We start from the raw sequence: 12485 nt of genomic DNA on the forward strand, positions 1-12485 counted from the left end.
TTTTTTGTTTTTAAATAAATGGCATGCTTTTGATCAGTCCACGCCTGCCTCCCACCTGTCTTTGTTTTTTAAGCTGCTCTCCAGGGTTAGGGGTTAGGGTTAGGTTAGATTTAAATGAACTGCCCCGCTCTTCCACGTAACAGTAACACCACCCATCTGACCAAAGAATCATCCTGCCTCTGTGGTGCTTGGCGTGCTGCTTGGTGTCTGGACTCTGCTGGCTCAGATGGGGGTTCTTCACTTTGTGCTGGTGGTCTGGAGGTGATGCACTGTCTGTGTGCTTCAGTACATTCAGGAAAGGAGGAACAGGGAACTCTGCAGGAGAGAAAAAGCAAACAGAGCATTCAAAACAACAGATTTTTAATCCTGCCCTTGAAAAAGACATCTCAAGTATGTTTGGATGAGTTCTACAGTGCAAGCTGCTCGGTTTGAACTTTATCACAGCTGTATAAGCGGAGGAGAGAGTACTGGGAAGGAAAATTAAAGCAGCACTAGTAAAAACACCCACAAAAGATCCTTTGCAGCATGTGACCTCTATGTTGTTTCTAATTGGTCAGCGATACCTTCTATCTTCTCGTAGTCTGGAGCTTGAGAGTCAGAGCTGCTGCCCTCCTCCATCTCCTGCCTCCTGTGTCTCACCGCTGCATCTCCATCCAGGTCACTGAATTCACTCTGCAGAAATTCACAGACACACAGCTATTGAAGCTAGCCGGCAGCAGCTTCACCTCTCTTCCAAATATGATCACATCTAGTTTGAGAAAAACAAAGCCCACATTTTCTATCAAGTCTTTATTTTGGTGTTTGCTTGGATTCAGTGGCAACAAACTTTACATTAGATGGAAGAAAAAAATGTGAAAAAATAATACCACAAGGGTGTTGAACCCTACTGTCCTGGTTGAAACTCTAATTTCTTTTTAGAAGGCTGCAATTTAGTTTAATATAGTTAACAGTTAAATACTTTTTAAATATAAACACATTTTCATTTTTAGAACATGTTCAGCTCGACCATCTGCATAAAGATTTTATGGTACAAAGTCTGAACATACATCATGATTGCTGTGAAATTTTAGCGTTATTGCCTCAAATTTCAATGTGCAGAAAAAAATCATCTTTAAAAATAAATCTCGAGACATATTTGATATTTGAAGCTAAAATTTCATAGCGACCATTATACACACTATTCAAAAATCGGAGTTCAGCATCAGTCAGTAAACCTCTGTGATATTGATGTGGTCAGTAATATCAGAGGGGGGTGGTCAACAGTTTCAGCTGCTTTGGTGTTCATGAAATTAACAGGTGCACTAGAGGGGCAACAATGAGACCCCCCCCCCCCCCCCCAAAAAAAAAAAAACAGGAATGGTTTACAGGTGGAGGACACTCACAGTTTCCCTCCTCATCTTTTCTGACTGGTTTTCACTAGTTCTGCATTTGGGTCAGTGCCACTGCTGACAGCATGAGGTCATACCTGGACCCTACAGAGGCTCCACAGGTAGTCCAACTCCTCCAGGATGGCACATCAATACGTGCCATTGGCAGAAGGTTTGCTGTGTCTCCCAGCACAGTCTCAGAGCATGGAGGAGACTCCAGGAGACAGACAGTTACTCTAGGAGAGCTGGACAGGAGAAGGTCCTTAACCCATCAGCAGGACCAGTATCTGCTCCTTTGTGCAAGGAGGAACAGGATGAGCACTGCAGAGCTACAAAATGACCTCCAGCAGCCACTGGTGTGAATGTCTCTGACCAATCAATCAGAAACAGACTTCATGAGGGTGGCCTGAGGGCCTGACATCCTCTAGTGGGCGCTGTGCTCACTGCCCAGCACCGTGGAGCCTGACTAGCATTTACCACAGAATACCAGAACTGGCAGGTCCACCACTGAAGCCCTGTACTTTCCACAGAGGAGAGCAGGTTCACCCCGAGCACATCTGACAGACCTCAAAGGGTCTGGAGAAGCCGTGGAGAACGTTATGCTGCCTGTAACATCGTTCAGCATGACCGGTTTGGCAGTGATGGTCTGGGAGGCACATCCACGGAGGGACACACAGACCTCTACAACGGCACCCTGACTGCCATCAGATATCAGGATGAAATCCTTGGACCTGTCAGACCCACACTGCTGCAGTAGGTCCTTGTTCCTCGTGGTGCCTCATGTGGTGAGAGTATGCAGGCAGTTCCTGGAGGATGAAGGAATTGATACCACTCACTGCCCCCCCCCCCCCCACACACACACACACACACACACACTCACCTGATCTATTCAGTTTGGTTCTAAGAAAGGCAGGTGAAAATTTCAGGTTTCTTTAATTTTTTTTTAGATATTAATGTTCAAACATCGAAAATCATCTTGACTGGCCTTTTTGGTTGTTTTTAATTAATTTAATATTTATTGATTGATCTGGTCATTTATCAGGTTAAGGAGACATTTTTGCAGATGGTTAGTGAAACTAGGATGTCCACTTGGCTGTGAGTTGAGTGTACAAACATGCAGCTGTCAGTAAAAGCATCACCTGTTGACCATCAAGCTGCGGTGATAAAAACATCTGAGAAATGTATTAAAATGGGAAAAGTAAAATTTGTGGGACTTTGCAGGAGGGTAAAAAAAGGTGAAAACAAATAAAAGCTTAAAGTTCGAGGTCGTCTGAACATGATTGATGTTGGCATCAGGAGCAGACTCACAGGTCCACCATTTCACAGACGCAGCTTTGTTGAATGTCCACTAAAACACAACATTACAGGCAAAAATCGTTTATAATTCCTGACGGCTCTGCCCGCTGGATTCTGACCTCAGCTTCTGTGCCCATAGGCCCAAATGTTTTGTTAGCATATTACTGATGTTGTTTAGCTTAATGTGATTGGATATCTATGTTATTCTTCTCATTATATGTAGGCATCAGCACAGACATCTTGCTCTGTGCCATTCAGCTGTTTGTGTGTGTTTGACCCACCAGAGGAAAGCTGGGTGATAGCGGTGACCTTTGACCTCTGGTTTCAGCTGAGGAGGGAATGGGGCTGCTGCATGGACTCTTCTCCTGTATATATTCATATAACACATAACCAGACATCTCATGTTTAAATGATCCGTTTCAAACCCTAACCCTCCAAAACCTTCCACGTGCATATCAGCAATTATTTCATTATTTTATTGTTTTTAAAAATACAGCAATATGTTTGTGGATACAGTTCACAAAGCATGCTGACTGGTTCCTCACTTTGATTCGGACTTGTTATAGATGAAGCATCCTGGCAGGAAACCAGCTTATTGCTTACATTTAAGATTTCAGCAGGATTTGAGGGAAAGTTCAGACAGTGTGAGGGAATGCAGTTTGCTTTTTAATAACCATAAAGCTGTCACTCACTAAGGTGGCCCTGAGAGCTCCATAAACTGGAGTTTACTGTATTTGGGTGTCTTTTTTACACCTAACACTGTGTTCATAATAAACATCTTCAGTCACTGGTGCATTTGTACAGCCAGCAGATGGAAGACAGAAAGGAAATGAAATCTTTAAAAATTGGGAATAAAGACTTAGAAATAGTTACATAATGTCAGATTTGTGGCAGCTTATTAATCTCTCGTTCACTGAAAACCCTAAAAACAACAAAGGAAGACAAAAACCAGCCATGCACGTAATGTTCAAATGTTACAGAACTGCTAAAGGAAAATGAGTCATTCACATTTTTGCTGTTCATCACATTTTCAGATCCACAGTTTATTCTCAGACTCTGTATGAGCCACACTTTAAATGAGCCTGAGATGACCTCAATATGACCCCATTTGGATCCACGAGTGAAAAAAACTGTGTTTAGAACAGTTTGAAGACTTTTGGCTCACGGTTATCTGTATATAAGCTGACCTCAATACTTGAACCCTTGGCCATGTTTAGGATGAGCATCTGCTACTGGACCAGTGCCTATATGATAGACAACAAGGAGGTCTCTGTGTAGAAAGTGTGTCCTACCTCCAGATGAGGACAGATTGACATCAGGATCTTGTAGGTGTTGTCTCTGGACAGAAAGGACACAAACACGTACTGCAAGCCCAAAAATAAAAAGAGGCATCTCAGAATCCTTCTGCTCACATGCCCAAATACACAAAATTTATTTTATTTTTTAAATCACGATAGGAGGCAGAGAGCTTCCTCTCTCACTCTGTCATTTGTGGTGGCGATAACCAGAGCATTTGGCACCAGGATGGCGGTTTTGGTCTTCTTGATGTTTGTGATGGACATCACTGGGATGGCGATCTGGGATGGAGAAACATGGGGATGAACAGTTCAATCCTGCATCTTTCACACCTGCCACAGACAATGATTCAGGCAACTGTGGGACAGCAGAACTATTTCCTGACCTCTGTCAGCTTTAATGATCACCATCTATACACATTAACTCCAATTACTTTCTGTGCCTAGACTGATAGTTCCAGATGTTTCCCATACAGTAACAGGTTTAAAACAATCCAGTTGTGTCCACACAGCAGTGAGGTGTCATCTGCAGGTGTTCTCATGTGTGCAGCAACATATTTGTGTCTCTGCAGGCTGCACGTGTAAAATAAAGAGTAACTATCCACAGAGTCACCTAGCATGTCCCTTTATGGAAAAAACACTCTTTCTGTAATTTAGTAGAGAATCATTTGAATTCTCAAATGTCCTTTATTCATATATCAACAGCTCCAGAACTGCGCTGCCAAAATGAGTCTTGTTGCTCCCATCATCTGGCCAGAGTGAGATTAGAGAAACAGAAACTGACAATATTTCACTTCTGCCAAACCAACATTGGAATAAAACATTGATTTTATTTAGATAACTTTCAAGAGTCACAGATCAGAATGTATCTGTGACTTCTTACCAGAGGTTATTCCCCAGGGTTGAAAAATGAAGCCAGCCAGGAAGTGAAACCACCAACTGCAGTTCCTCCAGTGGCCACTTGAGGCTGGCTTCAAAAACGACTCGATCTCCATGCCATGCTAAAAGATCGAGCTTCAGAGATGAAATTGTTTACAGGCTGGTACATAAAATGGTGTCTGTGTAACTAATTTCCCCCAGCTGTATGGGGAGCTAATTTATTATAAGGTCAAGGACTGTTTGACAGGTGCGTGCTGTGTGTCAGCCAGGCTTCACCTCAGCTGGAATGGAGGGCTTCTCTGTGTGGTTGGCTGTGCAGTTTATTACACTCACAGATCACCCAAGAAGTCTGTGCTCCAGTTTTTGTGAGTGAAACTGTAGATTTTTATTTGTATGTGTCTGTGTAATGGGGATTCTAGCATTTGCTGGTAATTTAGCAGCATTCATCCTCTCATCCAATTATTTTTGGCTACTTTTGGCTCTAAAAACAACATGACAAAGCATCTGTGTAGATTCTCAGTCATCCAGGTCAGAGTATCTCTGGAGCTTGAAAAAAGGCGACCGGACTTTTTTTTTGTTTCTTGAAGATGTTTCACCTCTCATCCAAGAATGACCTCAGTAGGTCACATGAAACAATGGAGAGAAGTCCTATATTGGTTTCACCTGAAACCACTGATTGTAATGACCCACGCCTCCATTCACACCTTGGCACATGTGATTATGCACATGAACAATAGAGGGTCATATCCACCTTCAGGGGACTACACCCACTGGGTTTAAATACCTGGTCTCTCCACCTTTGGTTTGAGAACTGAAGAAGCCTTTGGGATGAGAGGCGAAACGTCTTCGAGAAACAAAAAGAAGTCCAGTCGCCTTTTTTCAAACTCCACAGACAACATGGCAAAGCCTAACGCTAAACTTCAGGAGCTAAAAACCTTTGAAATGTCCATCTTTTTCACACAGTCTTTATGCAGTACACTTCTCACCAATTAAATCAACAAGATATGGAACTTTTTCTGTATCGTATGTTTTACTTAACACTGTCTAGTCAATATTGTTGCATATTTACAGTTTCGTAGCCTATTTCATTTTTATTACTATAAAATGAGTTAATTAGATTGTGGTAAGTTTCTGATATTGGAACTGATATTCTGGTTATTTGGATCTCAAAGGAATGATAAAAATCAAACATACATCAGTGAATTTTTCGCTGCTGTCAGCTTAGTTTAGTCTCACTTTGATCTCTGACATGCAGTTCATGGATAAACCCGTCAAATGTTTGCTGTTTTCTGCACTGCGGGAAATTCTTTGAGGTTTTCTGTGAAACTTTTCCAGGTAACTTAAATTTTTGAAACCATCATCAAATAAAATCTGCTGCTGCTGTTGGCACCTCACTGTGTTTGCCAACTTAAACAGCATCAAAACAACAAAGACTGACACTGATGTGGAAACAAGAAACAACTGCAAACATCTGGATTCTCCTCCAAAGGTCTCTGTCAGCCTTTCCAGCGGGTTGATAGAAATCAGACATGAATACGTACTTTGGTATCTTTTCCAAACACCTTGGAGTGGAAGCAGATCCAGTGGTCGGAGACAAACATGCGTCCCTGGTAGAGGATGTCTTTCTGTAGAGCACAGGTGTAACCTGGCAAACAGGTAAATGACATGAAGCCCTTATTAGTGAGGAAAAGAGACAAACAGTGTTGTATCAAACAAAGAAATTATTGCTGAACTTTAATTTATTGTGGTTGTTCTGTTCTAAGCATTAAATTATTATCATGTGCTTAACAACAGGCTCTGGTATCAAATGTTCACCTACGGCCTTCATTCAGTATTTAGAGCGATCATTGAAGACTTACTCTGTCTCAGCTGCTCGTCTTTTCTGATCTCCTTAAATATTTTATGGTACTGGCAGTTACTCTTTGAAAGCTGAAATACAACACACACACACACACACAGACACACACACACACACACACACACACACACACACGTCAGTGTACAATGCTGCCTGTAGTATTAGAGATGCTTTGCACTGATGCAGGGAAACAGGTTCAGACTTGTGTGTGTTCAGTTGGTTAAAGCTGCAGCTGACACACCCATGAATGAAGGCAGGGCATGCTTTACTGCTTTCAAACTTTATCAAGAAGAAAAAAATCGACATTAATTCCAACAGAGAAAATCTTCAGAGCCAGCGTGTATTAATGAATGGACAGAATTACCTGCTCACAGTTTTCACGCATAATTTCATCACTAAATCAAAGGTAAATTAATCTTCTTTCAAACAATTTGCATTTTGTTCTGTGGGCCTCTGAGTGACACACAGCTCAGTTACAGTTTGATCAGGGACTGTTTTTCTATATCACTCTTGTGACCATATTTTTAACACATAACACAAAAATTCAAACACGTAGAGGAAATTCTTCATGATTTTAGAAACCATTCTTGCAAGAGGATTACAAAAAAGCTCATTTCAGAGTCATTTTGATGGTTTGGACACACATCAAGTACACCATGTATAGTTTTCTCTTTTATGACGTCAGGTTCAGCCCCCTCACAGCAGATGACCCCCCCTCCCTGAGCCTGGTTCTGATGGAGGTTTCTTCCTGTTAAAGGGAGTTTTTCCTTCCCACTGTCTCCAAGTGCTGCTCATAGGGGGTCGTTTTGGCTGTTGGGTTTTCTCTGTATTATTGGAGGGTCTTTACCCACAATACAAAGCGCCTTGAAGTGACTGTGATTTGGCGCTATATGAATAAAATTGAACTGAATTGAACTGAAATTGAGGTAAGTGACACCTGTGTCTCCTCGAGCCTTGGCTGAGTGTGGAGCTACAAAGTTTGGTTTAAAAACTCACCACAGTTTTAAGAAGCTTGCTGCTTCAAGGATGAGAGGAGTGAAGGTGCATTTCAAGAAGAAAGATTTAATAGTTGGTTTTCTTGTTCTGCTTTCAGTTTTAGTTCATTGTCTTTTATTTACTTTTTGTTTTACTTTGATGGTTATTATTCTAGTGTATCTTCTTTTTGCTTTGTTTTCCCTTAATTGTTTCCACCTGTTGTTGATCAGGACACAGGTTTATTTAAATGTTTTCTTATAGATTTACTTTAGTTTTAGTTAACTATAATAACACTATAATAACAGCGCTTCTGACTCATCACTGCGGCCGTTAGTTAAACCAAACCAATTTTTGGGGATATTTTTTAAACATCTATGAAGCCTAAAGATGATTTTTCTAATGACGCCCAGCAGGATGTGAAACCCCTGTAGGGAGGAACGTTTCAGCCCTGATCTTTGGTGCTGTTCTTTCAACTTTTGATGTTTCTTTTTAGCTCAAGAAGTTTTGCCTTTAGCAGACCACCACTGTAAAAAAGACTGTTCTTAATGTGCTGTCTGGTTAAATAAAGGTATTACATAAAGGTTTTGCCTGGCCCCAGTACAGCTTCACTATGATGCATTGATGTTTTGCACATGAAGTCATAGCTTAACATTTTTGGGGGATTATTTTTGCCTTTAATGGATAGTTGCTCAGGAAAGTGGGGAGAGAGACGGAGAAGACGTGCAGCAGAGGCACCGACCGAGCCAAAGTTTAAAGGATTTAACTCAAGCATTTAGAATACTCATAGAATTAATAAACATTATAATTTCATTGTTTCCTAGAGTTTAAATATCAATCACCATTTATTATCACTGGTTATGATAAACTGTTAACCAGCTGTGGAATCATCTCATTTTAAAGTGCATGAAAACTTAAATCTGAGTCTTTTAAAGAAAATGAATCCTAAATGTTGCATTGTTACTTTCTTATGCCTGAAAAGTACCAGATAATCCAGATTTTTATTTATTTTTGATTGTATTTATTGATTGACTGTATTTGGTAATGTAGTTTAAATTCACATGACTGATTAGTGCTGCATGTCAGAATATTGCACACATGAATCTGGAAGGAGCCGTGACTCACAGGCTGTTTATAAGCTGAGATATTGTTAAGATAATAATGTTGCCTGGAGAAAAGCCAGTCAGCAGAAATTTTATCTCTACTCTGGAAACCAAGTGACGGAGAACGGTCTGCATGTAACATTTATAGGTGTAATAAAATATGTATCAGAGTTGACTTAATCACGTCTCACCTGGCTGTAGTGAGACTTCTTCCTCTCGATCTTGGAGTCCGGGTCTGTCTGAACCTGAGTCAGCAGCGAATGGTCGAAGGTCTTTGACCTGAAGACAGAAAACTAATATCAGAGAGAGGATTTAACACATTACATACCCAATAGGACACATAATAAACACATAAACCCTTTGTAATCTAATTTCAGTGTTTGTAACAACTGTGGATTCCCAACATCATATTTCTATGAAAACCAGGAAATATTAAGACAATTTGAGGATAGAGAAACATTATAAAATGGAGAAATCACTGAGATTAAGCTCTATTTCTAGGACATATGTAAGTCCAAAGAAGATTAAAACCATTTATCATATTGACTTCAAAAGGTTGCATTTCCTTTGAATTGTTGTAATGACGCAGCATCAGATGTGATGTGATCAGATTGTTCAGTTAAACTGCGCATATTGTTCATCTGCTTTGCTTTGAGTTCACGGGAGAAGGTTTCTAAGACAGTGGGAAACACTGCACCGCAACTAAGGTCAGATAGTTACACTGATCAATAAGGGACCTTCTCAGAGTCAGGTCATGACTAGACTAAAGGTTTCTGTGGGGGCTGAGCATGGAGTTTGTGGAAAATTGATCATTCCTCCATCCATCAGTCCATTTTCTTCTACCTGTTCGAAGTGGATCTACCACCTCAGCTGCCTCCTTTCAACTTGAAGTTTCTTCCAGATATCTGAGCTCCTTCTCTCTGTAAGGCTGAGTCGAGCCACACAGTGGAGGAAATGTATTTTGGTCATATCATTCATTTGGTATTACCCAGATCTTATGACCACAGGTTTGATTGGTAAGGCACAAGCTTCATTTTCATTCTCAGCTCTCTCTTCACCACAGTCTGGTTCACCATGTTTGGTACAATGGCTGCATTACTGCAGGTGCATGACCATCCACCATCTGACACTCCACTGTCCCTCTTCAATAAGCTCCACAGATAGCTGAACTCCTTCGACTGGTCCAGCAATTTTCTCCCAATCCAGAGAAAGCAATCCGGTACTATTAGAGCCATAGAGAATTCAGGCCAGTATTTTGCTTGTGTTTATGTGTATACACATATACATATATACATTTAACTATTTTGTTTCGATCTTTAATTTAAGATATTGTGCTCCATTGGCTCATCCTGCTATTTTGAATCTGTGCTGTTTGTTAAATGTGGGTAATAGTCTGAATCAGAGTGCCTAGTTGGGCCAGAACGGCAGATTCAGAGGAGTTTAGCAAGAAAGCAGGAAGTGGATCAACAGTTTTGTGACCGCTGCCGCAGTTTGGTTTGCATACAGTATAGTTTATATTCTGGGTTTGTGTGGAATAAATAACCCTGTTTGCCTTTTACCTCCGTCTTGTTTTTGCTTACTGAAGGGCACGCAAGCTGCCTCCTAAAAGCACGAGTCAGGAACTTTACAGCCTGCAGAAGCAGCAAAGGAAGTCCCAAGATTGCTGCTACAACCACTTCCTGACAAGAAAACCTGATCAGCTGGATCTAAAACAGCAGAAGTTATCACACCACGAGGATCAGTGTTTGTTCAAAATAAAACAAAGCTTCACAGAATCATCATCATCCCAGATGTAAGATTTACTCCAATCAGCAAAACTCCAGTCAAAAGGAATCTGTCTGGAATTACTCCACATGACGGAAACGAGGAGCAGACTGAGATATTCCTGCAGTCCATGGCGAGGATGATGGGAAAAAGTGTGTGTAAGAAAACTAACAGAATGATACCATACAGGACCTTAGTGTACCTTTAGTGCTACTATGGCTTGTCATAGGGTTGTTACCCCCAAAGGTGCTGCTGTTGTAATCTTGAAAGTGGGTGCTTATTTCTACCCTTGTGGCTTCAACCTGACAGAGACTAGTCCTGAACCTCTGATGACCAAGACACACCAAAGAGCAAGCCAACATTTCAAGGCACACCTACAGTATATCCATATCTTGGCAAAAAAAAGTAGTATGTGGTATCCAGACCGAGCGTGACACCTGTCACTTGTATGCAACGATCTAAACAACAACAAGAAAAACCAGGGAAAGTTGTGTGTAACGTACCTGACTAACGCTGGCTTTCTCCTCCCTGACAGCTCCTGTGGCTCCTGATCAGCAGCCTGCAGTGAGTCACTGCCCATCCTCCTGATTCTTGGACACTCCTCCACCATGTTCTCTACATCTGAACTGGACACAAAAGGAGAAACTAAGTGGAATAAAAACACAAGATCATATTGACCAAGAAAACTGGGGATCAATACAACCTGCTTGGCTTTTTTTTTTTTTTTTTGCTGATAACTGACCTAATCTGTAACTCTCTGGAGTGTTGTGTCAGGACTGCAGAAAATCCTGCAATAGCACATTTGCTGTCTTTTCCAGCTGCAATGCAAAGACCACGTTTCCCAGCATATTTGACTTTCTGTTGTGACAGCATAATGATAGATCGCACCTTAGATATCTCTTAAGGTGGAAATTGAATAGATAAAGCAGACATTTTACAAGTCAAGAAACCCTCCATCTTACCAAATCAAACACTAATAAGTGAGCAACAAGAATCCAGACAGCTAATTACTAATAAAAGTCAACTTCCAGAGACACTGGATCCTACATTTCCCATAATGCAGCTTTTGTTTTTTGCAGAGAAGGTTATCTGATCAATATCTAAGTCTCTGGGGGGCCTAAAGCCGTCACCATGTACTAAATTCACAAATGGATCATTTTCATTCATGCATTAGTCCAAAATTCCCAAAGTTTACAAGCTGAGATCACTCAGTTAATCTGTCAATTAACTGAGTGATCCAGTTTTCAACAAGATATTAGTACTGCTAGTACTACTACTGCTACCACAAGAGCTAATACAAATATATGTGTTATATTGCTTTTTGTACTCTAGAGATGTTTTTGTTTGTGCAGCCACAGACTCACTGAGAATCCCTTTCTTCATGCTTTGCAGCTCGTCGGGAACACTTCCTGACGTCCTCCTGTGACGTCTGCTGGTTCACACACTGTTCTGTCATTATGCTCAGTAAATGTTTTCCAAGCAAACGCTCAGCTGGATGTCCTGAGTGCTGCAGCGAGAGCTGGCAGAGGTGAACTGACCCTGCAGTCCGATCCCCCGCTCCTACACCTACCTGCCTGTGGGAGTGTCCTCTGGGCCCCTTGGTTTCACATGTCACAGCCAACCAGATTGCAAAAGGGTGGTGTGTGTGTGTGTGTGCGTGTGTGTGTGATAGATTTCATTTGAACCTTTGATCAGTGACACTTTGCTTTGTTTGTGTTCTAAATGTTCTCATAATCAATCCAGTTTTGTTTACACAGGAACTAAACTCATATCTTCCACTTCTGCCTGAAGAGGGTGAAATTTGATCTGCTTCCCTTTGCTGATGTCAAATGGTTTATTGTGTTCAGTCTGTTGTTTCCCTGCTGACTTTCTTTAAACTGAAATGTGTGTTTGTTTTTGAGCAGAGCGGTAGCATGCTGCATAGACACAGACACCAGAGCCCCCTCAAAAA

At 41.2% G+C, this 12485-nt stretch overlaps 1 protein-coding gene across 1 annotated transcript in view; it reads right to left on the minus strand.

Moving 5' to 3' along the window:
• The window catches only part of gramd2b (GRAM domain containing 2B), a 31337-nt gene extending 19282 nt beyond the window's left edge, over positions 1-12055 (minus strand). Inside the window, exons 1-10 of the mRNA XM_030725702.1 lie at positions 11899-12055; positions 11038-11160; positions 8962-9049; positions 6697-6766; positions 6379-6482; positions 4145-4240; positions 3956-4027; positions 2945-3028; positions 564-672; positions 178-315 (exon numbers count right to left, since the gene is read on the minus strand). Coding sequence (XP_030581562.1) covers positions 178-315; positions 564-672; positions 2945-3028; positions 3956-4027; positions 4145-4240; positions 6379-6482; positions 6697-6766; positions 8962-9049; positions 11038-11160; positions 11899-11990 — 976 coding nt within the window. The 5' untranslated portion in view covers positions 11991-12055. The remainder of the gene's footprint in view (positions 1-177; positions 316-563; positions 673-2944; positions 3029-3955; positions 4028-4144; positions 4241-6378; positions 6483-6696; positions 6767-8961; positions 9050-11037; positions 11161-11898) is intronic.
• Between the last annotated feature and the right edge of the window lie 430 nt (positions 12056-12485).

This window comes from Archocentrus centrarchus, unplaced genomic scaffold (assembly GCF_007364275.1).
Source record: "Archocentrus centrarchus isolate MPI-CPG fArcCen1 unplaced genomic scaffold, fArcCen1 scaffold_68_ctg1, whole genome shotgun sequence".
Classification (NCBI taxonomy): domain Eukaryota; kingdom Metazoa; phylum Chordata; class Actinopteri; order Cichliformes; family Cichlidae; genus Archocentrus; species Archocentrus centrarchus.